This window comes from Mustela lutreola, chromosome 3, assembly GCF_030435805.1.
Source record: "Mustela lutreola isolate mMusLut2 chromosome 3, mMusLut2.pri, whole genome shotgun sequence".
Lineage (NCBI taxonomy): Eukaryota > Metazoa > Chordata > Mammalia > Carnivora > Mustelidae > Mustela > Mustela lutreola.
In genome coordinates, this window is record NC_081292.1 from 37,012,309 (window position 1) to 37,025,093 (window position 12,785).

Sequence of the window (12,785 nt, forward strand, 5' to 3'; positions counted from 1 at the left end):
CCAAGGTCTTTGTAATTAAAGACACAAGTCATGAAAATAAGCATTAACACATTCCAGTCATCACTACTTTTTGATTATTGAGTGAAAGTAGTAAGAAAAAATTTACCAGTTATTGATAAGTCTACTCTGTGTTTCCAAGAAGATTCCAATATAAGATTAAATTGTATGATTCAATCATTGGATGATTAAATTTCACACTTCATTTTTGTATTTTTTTTCTCACTGCTTAATAAGAACATAAGGGAAAGGAGGAGCAAACAGTTAACCTTCTACTGGTTTAGGATAATCTATCTCTCCCGACTGTGGTCTGCCCCCTTGACAGTCGTGTTAGCTAATGAATAAGAATATTTTTTCTATTTTGACTTCTAAGTAGAAGTAGGAAATAGTAGAAGTAGGAAATTCCTGTCTCCAGGAAAGACAAGAATTAACTATTTTTCATTCCCTAGTTTGGAAAATAAATGGTCAGAAACTTGTCATAATTGATACAAAGAGAAAAAAACACTTTAAAAGTTACCTGATCATTTAGGGGCCCCTGGGTGGCTCAGTGGGTTAAAGCCTCTGCCTTTGGTGATCTCAGGGTCCTGGGATCCAGCCCTGTATCAGGCTCTCTGCTTGGTGAGGAACCTGCCTCTCCCTCTCTCTGCCTGCCTCTCTGCCTACTTGTGATCTCTGTCTGTCAAATAAATAAATAAAATCTTTTTTAAAAAGTCACCTGATCATTTAATACTAGCATTTCTATGGGCACAAATATGGACGTTTACAATATTTCAGATATTTAAGTACTTCATAAAGTCTTATGGATTTGTTGGCAATAATTTAAGAATAGAAGTGCTATTGAGAAAACAGTTTTGATACTTAGCATGGTGTAAAGCTAAGTTTTTCCATTGCCTTTGTTTAATTTACGATTCACAAAATGACAAAAATTTACTGAACATTTTCAACATTTGGTCTCTTATGTTTCTTGCTTGAATTAAATTATTTATATGGCCTGTTTTAAATTATGTCCCTTAGGGATAGTGTAACATATACAGAAAGTACTTTAAATGTCTTAAAATATGGAAATAACACATTACTGTTTTTGTATCAAAGGGAAGTATTTCAAAGATCACACTAAACATTCCACAAGGGGGCACCAAAGACTCATTTATGGTGCTTTTGGCCCTTCTTCAAAAAAGTTAATTAACTTTTATATATTTGACGCTAATGTACTGTGACGTTGCCAGGTAGGGGAAGTGTTCCTTGACTTAATTTTAAAAATGCATACAGAATAAATTTAGTTAATAGTTATTACTCAGCGTTACTAATTAAAACATTTTAGCTGGCTTGCAAGATTGCTCTGTTTCCTGGGATGACTTTTAATAGAACACCTTGTTGGCGGGTGGGTCTGTGCCTTGGCCATCTGTATTTACTTGCCCAACAGCTCTGCCCACCTGGCTCCCTCTTCATCGACAGTAGAGCCAGAAGAGTGGAAGGAGCAGTAGAATCATGGAGGTGAGTTCTGGTTTTGAACGATGGTGGCGTGCTACCAATTACTTCCTTCTGGCATTCTCATTTCTGCAGAAAAGTGGTGCTTGCTTGGTTCAGGTCCTAATCACAGTCTGCCCTAGATTCTGTAAATGCTTCCTAACAGGTCTCTTTGCTTTTACTTGGTCCCCATCTAAATCTGTCCTAAATAGCCATTGCCAGGTTATTTGTACTAAAATGTGGCTCCAATTATATTGCTTCCTATTAAAAATGTAACTGAATTTAGGATCTCCTAATGGTCCTAACTTTCTAGCAATCTCTCTCACCATTCCACTCTGTACACTTTGTTCTGGCCAAACTAGACTCCTTACTGCTTCCTAAATTTCCGCTCTGCTTTTTCCCACTTTCCTCTCTCTTGCCATACTAAATCCCATCGAACCCAGCTAATCCTTAGTTCTTTCCATGAATCATCTTTGACGATCTCTCCAACAAGATGAAATTTTTACCTCCTTTCAATCTAGTGTTTATGTCTTTCTTGTACTGTCTCTGACATGTCCTTTTTGTGTTAGATTCTTGAAATCTTAATAAATAAATAATAAATAAATAAATAAATACATTCTTGTAGTCTTCCCCCATTAGCAAGTTCCTTAAGAACTTTTGCTCCTTAAGAGCAGAACTGTTTTATTCACCTCTCTACCTCCTTTAGCAGAATGTCTTATACACGATAGATGATAGAGCAAATATTAATTGAATTGTTGAATTAATGATTGTCACATGATATGATAATGAACCATATGAAAATGATATGCTGAGTGGGAATTAAAATACATACATATGTATAAGTGTATATATACATTGGCTGTTAGGGGCAGAGCATATTGCCTTTAGAGGTGAAATATGCATCACTTTAGAATTAAATGGTAAAAAACTACCCATGCAGAAAGTTAACGTGACATTTACATTTTTATGTGCTAGGGCAGCAAAGATATTTTTGTGTTGGCATTCAAAAGAAGGAAATATATACTCAAGACATTGTGCTTATATTAAATAAAGGAAGAAAAGTGATTTTCCTTTTTTTCCAGCTTGACATATAATTGACATAGAGCGTTGTGGATGTTTAAGGTGTACAACATTGATTCGATACACTTCTATATTTCACAACAATCACCACCATAGTGTTAGCTATCACCTCCATCCCAACCCATGATTACCATTTTTTTTCTGTGATGAGAACATTTAAGATCTACTCTAAGAACAACTTTGCAGTATAGTTGACCCTTTAACAACATGGATTTAAACTGGTTGGGTCTACTTTTATGTAGATTTTTTTTAATACAGTAGACTATTGTCAGTATATTTTCTTTCTTATGACCTTCTTAATATTTTTCCCTAGATTACTTATTATAAGAATACATTATGTTATTCATAGAACATACGAAATATGTGTCATTTGACTGTTGATATGATCGGTAAGGCTTCTGGTCAACAGAAGGCCATTAGTAGTTAAGTTTTGGAGAAGTCAAAAGATACGTGTGGAAAAAAAAAGATATATGTGGATTTTCAGCTGTGCAGAGGGGTTGGTGCCCCTAAACCTCACATTGTTTAAAGTTCAACTGTATTCTCTATTTGTAAAAACTGCAACATCCTGGAGCAATATTAGAGTTTTAAAACTTTAACTAGGGAAGGGTTAAAAATGGAATTATCTCATCAGTTTGTGCAAGAAGCAAAGTAATGTAATGGAATATATTGACAATTATAATAAATCTAAACCAGCAGGTCCAGATGGTAGTTATCTTGGATAAGTTAAGAAATTGCCTAATGAATGTATTAAACTAATTATATTCCTTTTTCAAAAAATCATGAACTGTTCAGAAATAGAAAAAAACTTCTGTTTTCTAGTTAAATGTGATACGAATGTGGGCAGTTGTTATTAAATATAGATATGCAATTTCACAAAAAGGAAAGATAATGTTTGTCAAAAAGAGAATGGAAATAAACAACACATAAATTTTGTAATTTGTGTTTCTGATCTTGCCACAAGGGCAGTTACTTTAGGGACTGAGGTGGGCGTTGGTATAATATGTTATTAGACGTTGAGTTGCCATCCATCTCCTAGGAAAAACATTCTACTACACTGCTCTGTCAGTCTGGTTCTTGTGTGTGTAAAAATTAAAAAATGGTTTAGCGATGTGGAAATAAATGAAAACAACCCAGAGAAGAGCAAGCAAAGGGCATTTATTCAGAGCTTGCTCTGGCAAGGGAGTCAGCCACCACCATATGCATTTGGTAGAGACTCCAAGGCAGGCATGAGGGGGAAAGCTGTGGAGTGGAGAAAGGGGAAGATTCAGGTGTGTTCTGACCGAAGGTTGCTGGCCTGGGGGCTAACTGTAATCTACAGGGCATCCTATGTGATTGGTTTGGGAAGTTTTTTGGCTTTCTCTGGTTGGTCCTTAACCGGAAATAGGGACAAAAATTAGAGAAACTGACAGTTACTGACCATGACTTGACCATTCTGGGTCTACTGCTGTAGAGGTTGTGGTTTGGTTGGTTTCCAAGACTGGTTGCTGCAGAGATTTGAGAGAGTTCTATTGGCATATATGGTCTGGCCATTGTCCATTTGTATGTTCAGACTCATTACCATTAAATGAGACTCATTACCATTAAATCTCATTACCATTAAAAATTAAAATCACAGGGATATAAATTTCAGACTTTGGTACTATTTCTGTTCACATTCAGAAAAGTTTAGAACTATGCTTAAGTGGGACCCTACCACATCAAATTCAAGAAAGGACTAGTACTTCTAAATCATTAAATAGGTATGATGCCTGAAATCATGCTTTTGGTAGTGTACACACACACACACACACACACACACACACACACACACAGTATCATATCTCTCCAATAGTACTTGGGAGAATCGTTGAATAAATCCTTGCAGCTTCTCCTCCTGAGCAGGTCACAAAGTAGCCCTAATGCAAATAAACGTTTGCAATTTAGGTCAGCCTTTGAAACATTTGGTTTAGGGCTTACATCTGAAACCTGATCATTTTTCTTTGTCCACAGCAGCTTAACATGGTATCGCTTCTGTCCCTTGGTCATGTTGGCTTCTCATTAACAGTTTTAGCTGTTTTTCAGGGAGACTGAGATGCTCTCCAGAGTTCCCCAAATTGAAGGACAGGTATATTACACAGTCTGTTTCTAAAAAAGGCCCTCTTGAGCACAACCTTCAAATTTCCTAATGATATGTCCAGAATCAGAGTAAACAGAAACTTAATTTCATTTATGTAGATACAATTCCCATCATAAACTTTTGGTTTTGGACAGCACCAGCTTTCAACAATGATACAGACCAATTGTAGAAAAAGGCGTTTCTGGAAAAATGAACTAGTCGGGGGGCAGAGACAGAATAAAATATTTCAAAAGTAAATTAAATCTAGTCATCAGGAAATGCACATCAATCCCACCAAGAGATAACCACTTCACACCTGGTGGGATGGCTACAATAAAAAAGTTAGATGATAACAAATGTTAGTGAGGACGTGATGATACCAGAACCCTTAACTCACCACTGGTGGTAATATAATACGGAAAACAGTGTGACACTTCCTTAAGAAGCTAACCATAAGTGACTCTTAATCTTACAAAACAAACTGAGGGTTGCTGGGGAGAGGGGGGTTGGGAGCAGGGGGGGTGGGGTTATGGACATTGGGGAGGGTATGTGCTTTGGTGAGTGCTGATTCACAGACCTGTACCCCTGGGGATAAAAATACATGTTTATAAAAAAAAAAAAATTAAAAAAAAAAAAAAAAAGCTAACCAGAGTGGCCAAACAAACAGTAGATTACCCTCGGCCCCAGCAATTCCACTCCTAGGTATATATAACTCAAAGTGAAAGCATATGTCCACATAAAAACTTGTACATGGATGTTCATAAAGCATTACTCGTAATAGCTAAAAAGTAGAAAACCCAATGTTTACCAACTGATGAATGGACAAACTGATATATCCACACAATGGAATATTATTCAGCAATACGAAGGAATGACATACTGATTCATGCCCCATTTTGGATGAAACTTAGAAACATGCTAAGTGAAAGAAACCAGTCATGAAAGCCCAACAGATGGTATGATTCCATTTATCTGAAATGTCCAGGACAGGAAAATACATAGAGGCAGAAGATAAGTCAGTGGTTGCTTAGGGGTGGGCGAGGGATGAATAGAGGATAACAGCTAAAGGTATAGGTCTTTTTTGAGGCAATTAGTGTTCTAAAATGGATTTTTTGATATGAAAGGATAGTTGGATGACTTTGATTATATTAAAAATCATTGAAGTGTATATTCTAGATAGATGAATTGTATGATATATGAATTACATTTCAATAAAGCGATTACAAAAAAATTAAATCACCAAAACATTAGAATAACTTATAACCTACTCATGTGGACTCAAGTTACGGTCTTTGTGATTCTTGGGTTGTTTTTTAAAATCGCGTGAGAATATTTTTAGAGGGAAAGGTTGTGTAGCAGTGCTGTTAAAGAGCAAAGGCTTTGGAATCAGACTTGGATCAACTTGCGGCTTTAACACTTTAAAGCTGTTTGTCTTTGAACAAATTATCTCACCTCTGGAAGTCTCAGTTTCCTAGATTGTTGGGAAGAATAATACCAATGTCTTAGGGGTATTGTTAGAGGCCCATAGTTAAGTGTGCAATGTTAGCCACGCTTGATGACAAAACAATTGACTTATTGGTGTGGTTATCTGAAACAGGGATAAACAGATCTTTTCTGTGAACAGGGCACAGTGTAGATTGATTGTAAGGCAGAGAAGATATTCCAATGAATATGTACTGAGTGGCAGGCATTCAGTAAGGGGGGTGGGGGTAAAGTAAGATGGATCTCTTTCTATCCCCAGGAATTTACTGTCTGCTAGATGGTACTGGAGGTACCTCTCTGTACAGATTATTTTAATATTAATATGGTTTTAAGATCGTCATTTTTACCAAATATACAGGAACAATAGGAGAGGCCAATGAAAGGAATTCATAGGAAGCTACGGAGGGAAGATGACAGATAAGCTGAGTACTGAAGAATGAGAAATTTTGCTTGAAAAAGGCCAGAAGAGCTTCTCTAGCGGCAGAAACCGTGCAAGCAAATAAATGCCTAAAAGGCCCATTGATAGGTCAGCTCCCAAATTTACATCTCCTAACTTCCAGGCGTCTATAGCAACTGCAAATTCAGAATCTTCACTTGTAAGGCTCATACACTTCTTAACCTCTCCCCATCTACATTCTCTAGAAAGCACCCCTTGAGTGATCCTTTTCAAATAAAAATACGATCATAGTACTTCTCTGCTCAAAATTTCTATGGTTTGCATTTCACTTGGGATGAAAGCTGAGGTCCTTACAAGGGCCAACCAAAAGGTTCCATGGTTTTTTTTTGCCTCACACCTCCCTTTGCCCTTCTATTTGCTTCCACTATCACCCTTGACTTCATTTGGCCCTCTGATTTTGTTTGTTTGGTCCAAGTAGTGGTTTATAGTTTTATTTTTCTCTCTTTGTACTATAGAAAAGGCAGTAACTATAACTAGGCACGTACTGTGGTTCTTTGCACTACAAGCAACCACTGTCTGACTCCATGCTTGCTCACACATTCACATACCTGCAGGACCCTGACAGGTTTTGGATGTCCCCCACAGTGTAGGAGGAATATGTGGAGAGACTGAAGGTTTTAAGTAGGTCAGATCCTTATTATAGAGATGGTTTCTTCTTCAGCAGGGGAAATGGATTTAAGGGGATCTCCACTGGAAGCAAAACAGTGAAAGAGGGACAGGTTAAGGGGCTTTTCACAACAGTCCACATGGACGCCTGTGCTAAGGCAATGGTTGCTCATGGGAGTGGAGAGAAGATTCCAGATTCCAGAAATATTTTAATGTAGAATTGGCAGGACCTAGTGCTTGTCTAAATATGGGGTTTCTGTCTTGAGTCACCTGGTGGATGAAGGTACCACTTATTGAACACGGGATTTATGCAGAAAGAAGAAATTTGAAGATAAGTAATGGGGAGAAATGTAGATTTCCTGCTGGATATTTTGATTTTGGAACATCCAAGGACGAGCCACCACTGTGTAGGTACAGGAAGAAACTGGATTTAGGATTATTAGGAGCAGGGGGAGCCTGAGGTGGAAATCTGGTTGGACTGGATATTTGAGTTGACTACGACTTTTCCAAAAAATCTTTTTCTCCTTCCCTTCTTCCCTTCCCCTCCCCTCAATCAGAAGTACCATTTTTCTTTTTTCGAATTTCACTTTTTACTTCCATCCTAACTTTCTAGGAACACACACTATGGCCATCCTCCGTTTATTGTCTTTCAACAGCCTCCTCGGGTCATTTTTAAAGTTGGAATATCTTGAAAATGCAAGAGTCGTAACCGATTGAAGAAAAAACGTGGGGCAGATCTCGTTCCTAAAGCTCACGAATATTTAATTTTTGACTAGGCATTTCCTACAAGTGGGGATGAGTTCAGGCGCGGTGTGTGGCTATGTCCTCCGTCGGTATCAAGGAAACCCGCGAGGGCCGACTCCCCTCTCTCGCTCCCCTTCTTAGGACCAGCCCATCTGTCCCTCTCTGTCCCTCACCCGCACCCGCTCGCCGGCCGGTCATTTCTAGCTAAGCAGTCACCCAATTTCCTGGACGGTGCGGCCAAGGTCTCGACGTGAGGGAACAGGCCGGAGCCGCGGACACCGCGGCACGAGGCCCGGGCAAGTCGGGTGTCTCCGCGGGGGAGGCCGCGCGGGTCCCCCCACCGGTGGCGGCGGCGTCCGCCCCTGGCCGGGAAGGAGGACGCGCTGCGGCGGGCCGGTGCCCCGGGAAAGGCGCGCGCCGCCGCCCTGGCCTCGGGCGCCCGCCTGCCCGCATTGTCTCAGCTCCATAGCAACTCGGCGGCGGCGGGGGCCACGCGCGCTGCGCGGCGTCGGCGTGCGCTCCGGCTCCGGCTCCGGCTCCCGCTCCCGCTCCGGCTGCCGGGGAGAGACCGGCGCTACCGGGCGATGGCGCCCTGACGGGCCCGCGCGGGCGCCGGGCGCGGGCAACGGCGGCGGCATGCCCGAGAAGCGGCTCACCGCGGGTAGGTGCGGCGGCGGCGGGGACCACACACCCACCTCTGGACGTGACTTCACGCCCGGGCGTCCCCCCCCCCCCCACGCCCCCAAACTTCCCCAAACCTGGCTCCCCTGCGCTCTCTCAGCGTTTTATTGCGAATCTCACCCCCCTCCCACCACACCCCCTCCCCTCGCCCCGGACGACCCCCCGTTTGCATCGCCTCATTGGCACCGTCTTATTTTGTCTTGCTTAATTCTCCGTTTTGCAGCTGGAATAATGGAAGCCTACAAGGTTAACTTCAGGGTCACAGTGAATTAGTGGCCATGCTGGATTCCAGAGGCCCTTCCTCCCCACTTCCACCTTGAATTCCAACTTAAAATTCAATCCATGTGCAGGGAATGAACAGAGGGCCAAAATCTTCCTGAGCTTGCCCGTGTATAAAGCAGGGCTAGGTGCTGTCTCAAATTATTTCATTTACTTTAAAAGGAAATCAGATTTGAGTGAGATAATGTCATATTTTATCTTGTTTCAGAGCCACCAGATATTACAGAAGAAGGATTTGTAAGTACAATTTTAGAGGGCCATTCCCTCCACCCCTTGGCTTTTTAAAATCATAGTTTGTAGGAAAAAAAAGCTGTATATTTTCTTTTCTCCTTTTTGCCAAATGAATATAATAGAAGCTTTGGCTTCCTAACCGCGGTGGTGAGTATAAGGCATTTTTACATTCTTGAACAGGTACCTTTTTAAGAAGAGGCCAGCGGATTTTTATAGTGGATGCTATTTACTGTTCAAGTTCTTTTACATAAATGACCTCATTTAATTTATCTAAACTCTTTCATAACTCCGTGAGAGGTAGGTTTTATCTCCATGGTTTTATTGCCAGGTGGGGGTGCAGTTCCTGGTTTTGTAAACATTAGTAGATGGCACTGATTGATAACAAGTGGTCAATTTATAGTTGTAATTACTTTTAAAAGGTACTAAATGTTTTCAGGTCAGACTTCTGGTGAGTTGAGTAGTAGTAAGTACTTTGCCTAGTACTTGATATACATGATCATTTCTGTGAGTGCTATATTTAGGATGGGTTCTGTTGTAACTCCTGTTGGATTATTTTTTTTTTTTTTTTTTAAGATTTATTTATTTATTTATTTGACAGAGAGAAATCACAAGTAGGCAGAGAGGCAGGCAGAGAGGCAGGCAGAGAGGCAGGCAGAGAGAGAGAGAGGAGGAAGCAGGCTCCCTGCCGAGCAGAGAGCCCGATGCGGGACTCGATCCCAGGACCCTGAGATCATGACCTGAGCCGAAGGCAGCGGCCTAACCACTGAGCCACCCAGGCGCCCACTCCTGTTGGATTATTAAGGAACTTGCTCAAACAGCTAGATAGAAGGTAGCAGAGCTTCTTTCTTTCTAAGGTTGGAGTCCAATTCCAAGAGCCCTGGTTAGGGGGCCCTGTAGGGGCAGAGGGCAGGCTGCCCCAATATGGGCCGCTTTGGCATGAAGATTATTTTGGGATAAAAAGCACCTGAAATCTAGCAGATTCAGGAACAGCTCTTTACCTCTCCCACAACTGCCTAAAAAGGATTTAGGTCGAGAATCCAGGAAGAGAACCACCACCACCAAGAACGATATGATGGTATGAACGAGGTATGGTAGACAGGGAGGAACCTGGCAAGGCCTGTTTGATCCAAGTCCTTCATGTCCCTTTGTTTCCAAGTGTCCCAGGACACATTTGTTTACCATTTACTTGTTCATCTTCCTATGAATTGCACTCTCTCCCTTGGAAGTCCTGGACCCCTACCCTTCTCCTTAAGTCAGAACAACATATATGCCTCATTTTGCCTGTTTTTGGAATTTCCATGTCTTTGTGGATTCCCCGTGTGCACACTATTCAATCTGATCTTCTTCTGTTAATTTGTCTCATGTAAATGTAATTCTTAGTCATGCTGGAAGACCTTGAGGGCAGACAAAAATTTTTCCTCCCCTTCACCACTTCTCTGTGCTATTTCACTTATGTCTTCTAACACTTATTTCTCTTGTTGGCCAATTATCTTATTTGCTTTTGGCTTTTTCTTCAACAAACATGAGTGCCTCTGTATTCACAGTCACTACTACATGCTGAAGAGAAGTCTCAAAAAGTTTGCAGTCTAGCAGAAGGGGCTGCGAGAGGAGAGAGTGAGGGACTCCATCTGTTAGCACCTTCCATTTTCACCCTTCTGGACCTTTGGTCCACTACTGAGAGAGAGAGAGACATACAGAAAAACATCAAGTTAGAGAGACAAACAGCCTGCCAGAAACTCCACCCATCTTCTTGTTGCCTCAGCGTAACCCTGGGTAGTGGCAGATTTTTTTTTTAAATTTTTTTATAAACATATAATATATTTTTATCCCCAGGGGTACAGGTCTGTGAATTGCCAGGTTTACACACTTCACAGCACTCACCATAGCCCATACCCTCCCAATGTCCATAACCCCACCCCCCTTCTTCCAACCCCCCTCCCCCCAGCAACTTTCAGTTTGTTTTGTGAGATTAAGAGTCATTTATGGTTTGTCTCCCTCCCAATCCCATCTTGTTTCATTTATTCTTCTCCTACCCCCTTAACCCTCCATGTTGCATTTCTACTTCCTCTTATCAGGGAGATCATATGATAGTTGTCTTTCTCTGATTGACTTATTTCGCTAAGCATGATACCCTTTAGTTCCATCCACGTCATCGCAAATGGCAAGATTTCATTTCTTTTGATGGCTGCATAGTATTCCATTGTGTATATATACCACATCTTCTTTATCCATTCACCTGTTGGTGGACATCTAGGTTCTTTACATAGTTTGGCTATGGTGGCAGATTTTTTTTTTTTTTTAACTCCTTCCAGATTGTTCTTCATTCCCGCAGGAGGTCAACATTTCTGGAGCCAATCTTTCCCATACAGTTCCTCCATAAACTGTCTGAGGAGCACTCAGCAGCATTGCACTTAACTGTTTGAATAGCCCTCTGACCCCTCAGGTCTTTGTAGCTGTTTGGGAACTCATAACAGCTCGAAGACTCTACTGGCCACTCCTCTTTGTCTTGGTGTCTCCAATACCACCATCTCCTGGTTTCCCATCTCTCCTGTTCTTGTCCTCATTTCTGGCTTCTCTTTCTTTGCCCATCAAAGCATTGACTTTCTTTAGGACTCTGTTCCACAGACTCCCTCTCAGGGAGCAATTCTTCTCCTATATTTTAGCTACTCTTACTTCCCAGGGTATCCAGATCTATACCTCTCCAGCCCAGATGCATCTTCTGATGCCAGACCTTGATATCTGTTGGGTTATGGGGCACCTTCATCAGCTGGATGCCCCTGCATCACCACCACAGTCATATTCCACACACTCTTTCTCAAGAGTATATGATAAAATGAGCTTATCTCTCTGCTCCCCTCAGCCCCGTGCTGTTTTTCTTCCCCTTTTTCTTGTTTTTGTTCATCATGCCACTGCCATTCTGTCGTCCAAGAAGCCAGAACTTTCTTCCCCTTTCTTCCCTCTCACCTGCAATCATTTACCAAGTTCCTTTCTTAGCTGGGTCTTTTTCTCTATACTCATAGCTACTGTCTTATTTCAGGCCCTCATCCCTGGGCCTGGACTCTGGCAGTCGTCCTAACTGATATCACTGCCTCCAATATTCTTCTGTCGACTCCAATTTTTCTTGGCCTAAAGCTTAAAGTGCAAACTCCTGTGCATTGACTTCACTGGATGATATTGCTTTGCTCTGTCTACCTTCAGATTCTCCCCCTATCACTCCAGCCCCAGCTGTCAGATTGCTATTAACTCTTTTAAAGAATGACCATGTTCCTTGATTGCTCAACTCTTTTGTTAATCCTACTATTTATTGACTGCTGACTACAGGCTAGTGTTTAACCTCAAAACAACTCCATTAGGTGGTTATTAATCACCCACGTTTCCCAGATGAGGAAGTTGAAGTCCACAACTGTTCACCAACTTGGCCTGAGGCCACATATCTAGGAACCTGCAGAGCCAGAATGTCAAACACCTCCCTTCCACATTCAAAATCTTTTCTATAACTTTTTAGCCTTTTTTAACCTTACCTCCCAACACTTTCCGTGTGATAGACAATGTTCATACCATTTGAGGATTATAAAGTACTTCCACATTTCTTCTGCTCCAGCTGAAATGCGAACTGCTCCTCCTTGCCTTTGCCGCGGGATTTTGTCTCAGCTGCCCTCCCCGCCT

The 12,785-nt window shown here is 41.5% G+C and overlaps 1 protein-coding gene across 6 annotated transcripts in view; it reads left to right on the forward strand.

Moving 5' to 3' along the window:
- Positions 1-8,467: 8,467 nt before the first annotated feature.
- RGS22 (regulator of G protein signaling 22) overlaps positions 8,468-12,785 on the forward strand; it is a 125,969-nt gene continuing 121,651 nt past the window's right edge. For all 6 annotated transcript variants that reach the window (XR_009351645.1, XR_009351647.1, XR_009351646.1 and 3 more), the window contains exons 1-2: positions 8,468-8,589; positions 9,097-9,125. Coding sequence is in view for 3 of the 6 variants with exons in the window: in XM_059165927.1 (XP_059021910.1) it covers positions 8,565-8,589; positions 9,097-9,125 (54 nt within the window). In the remaining 3 variants the exon portion in view is untranslated. The remainder of the gene's footprint in view (positions 8,590-9,096; positions 9,126-12,785) is intronic.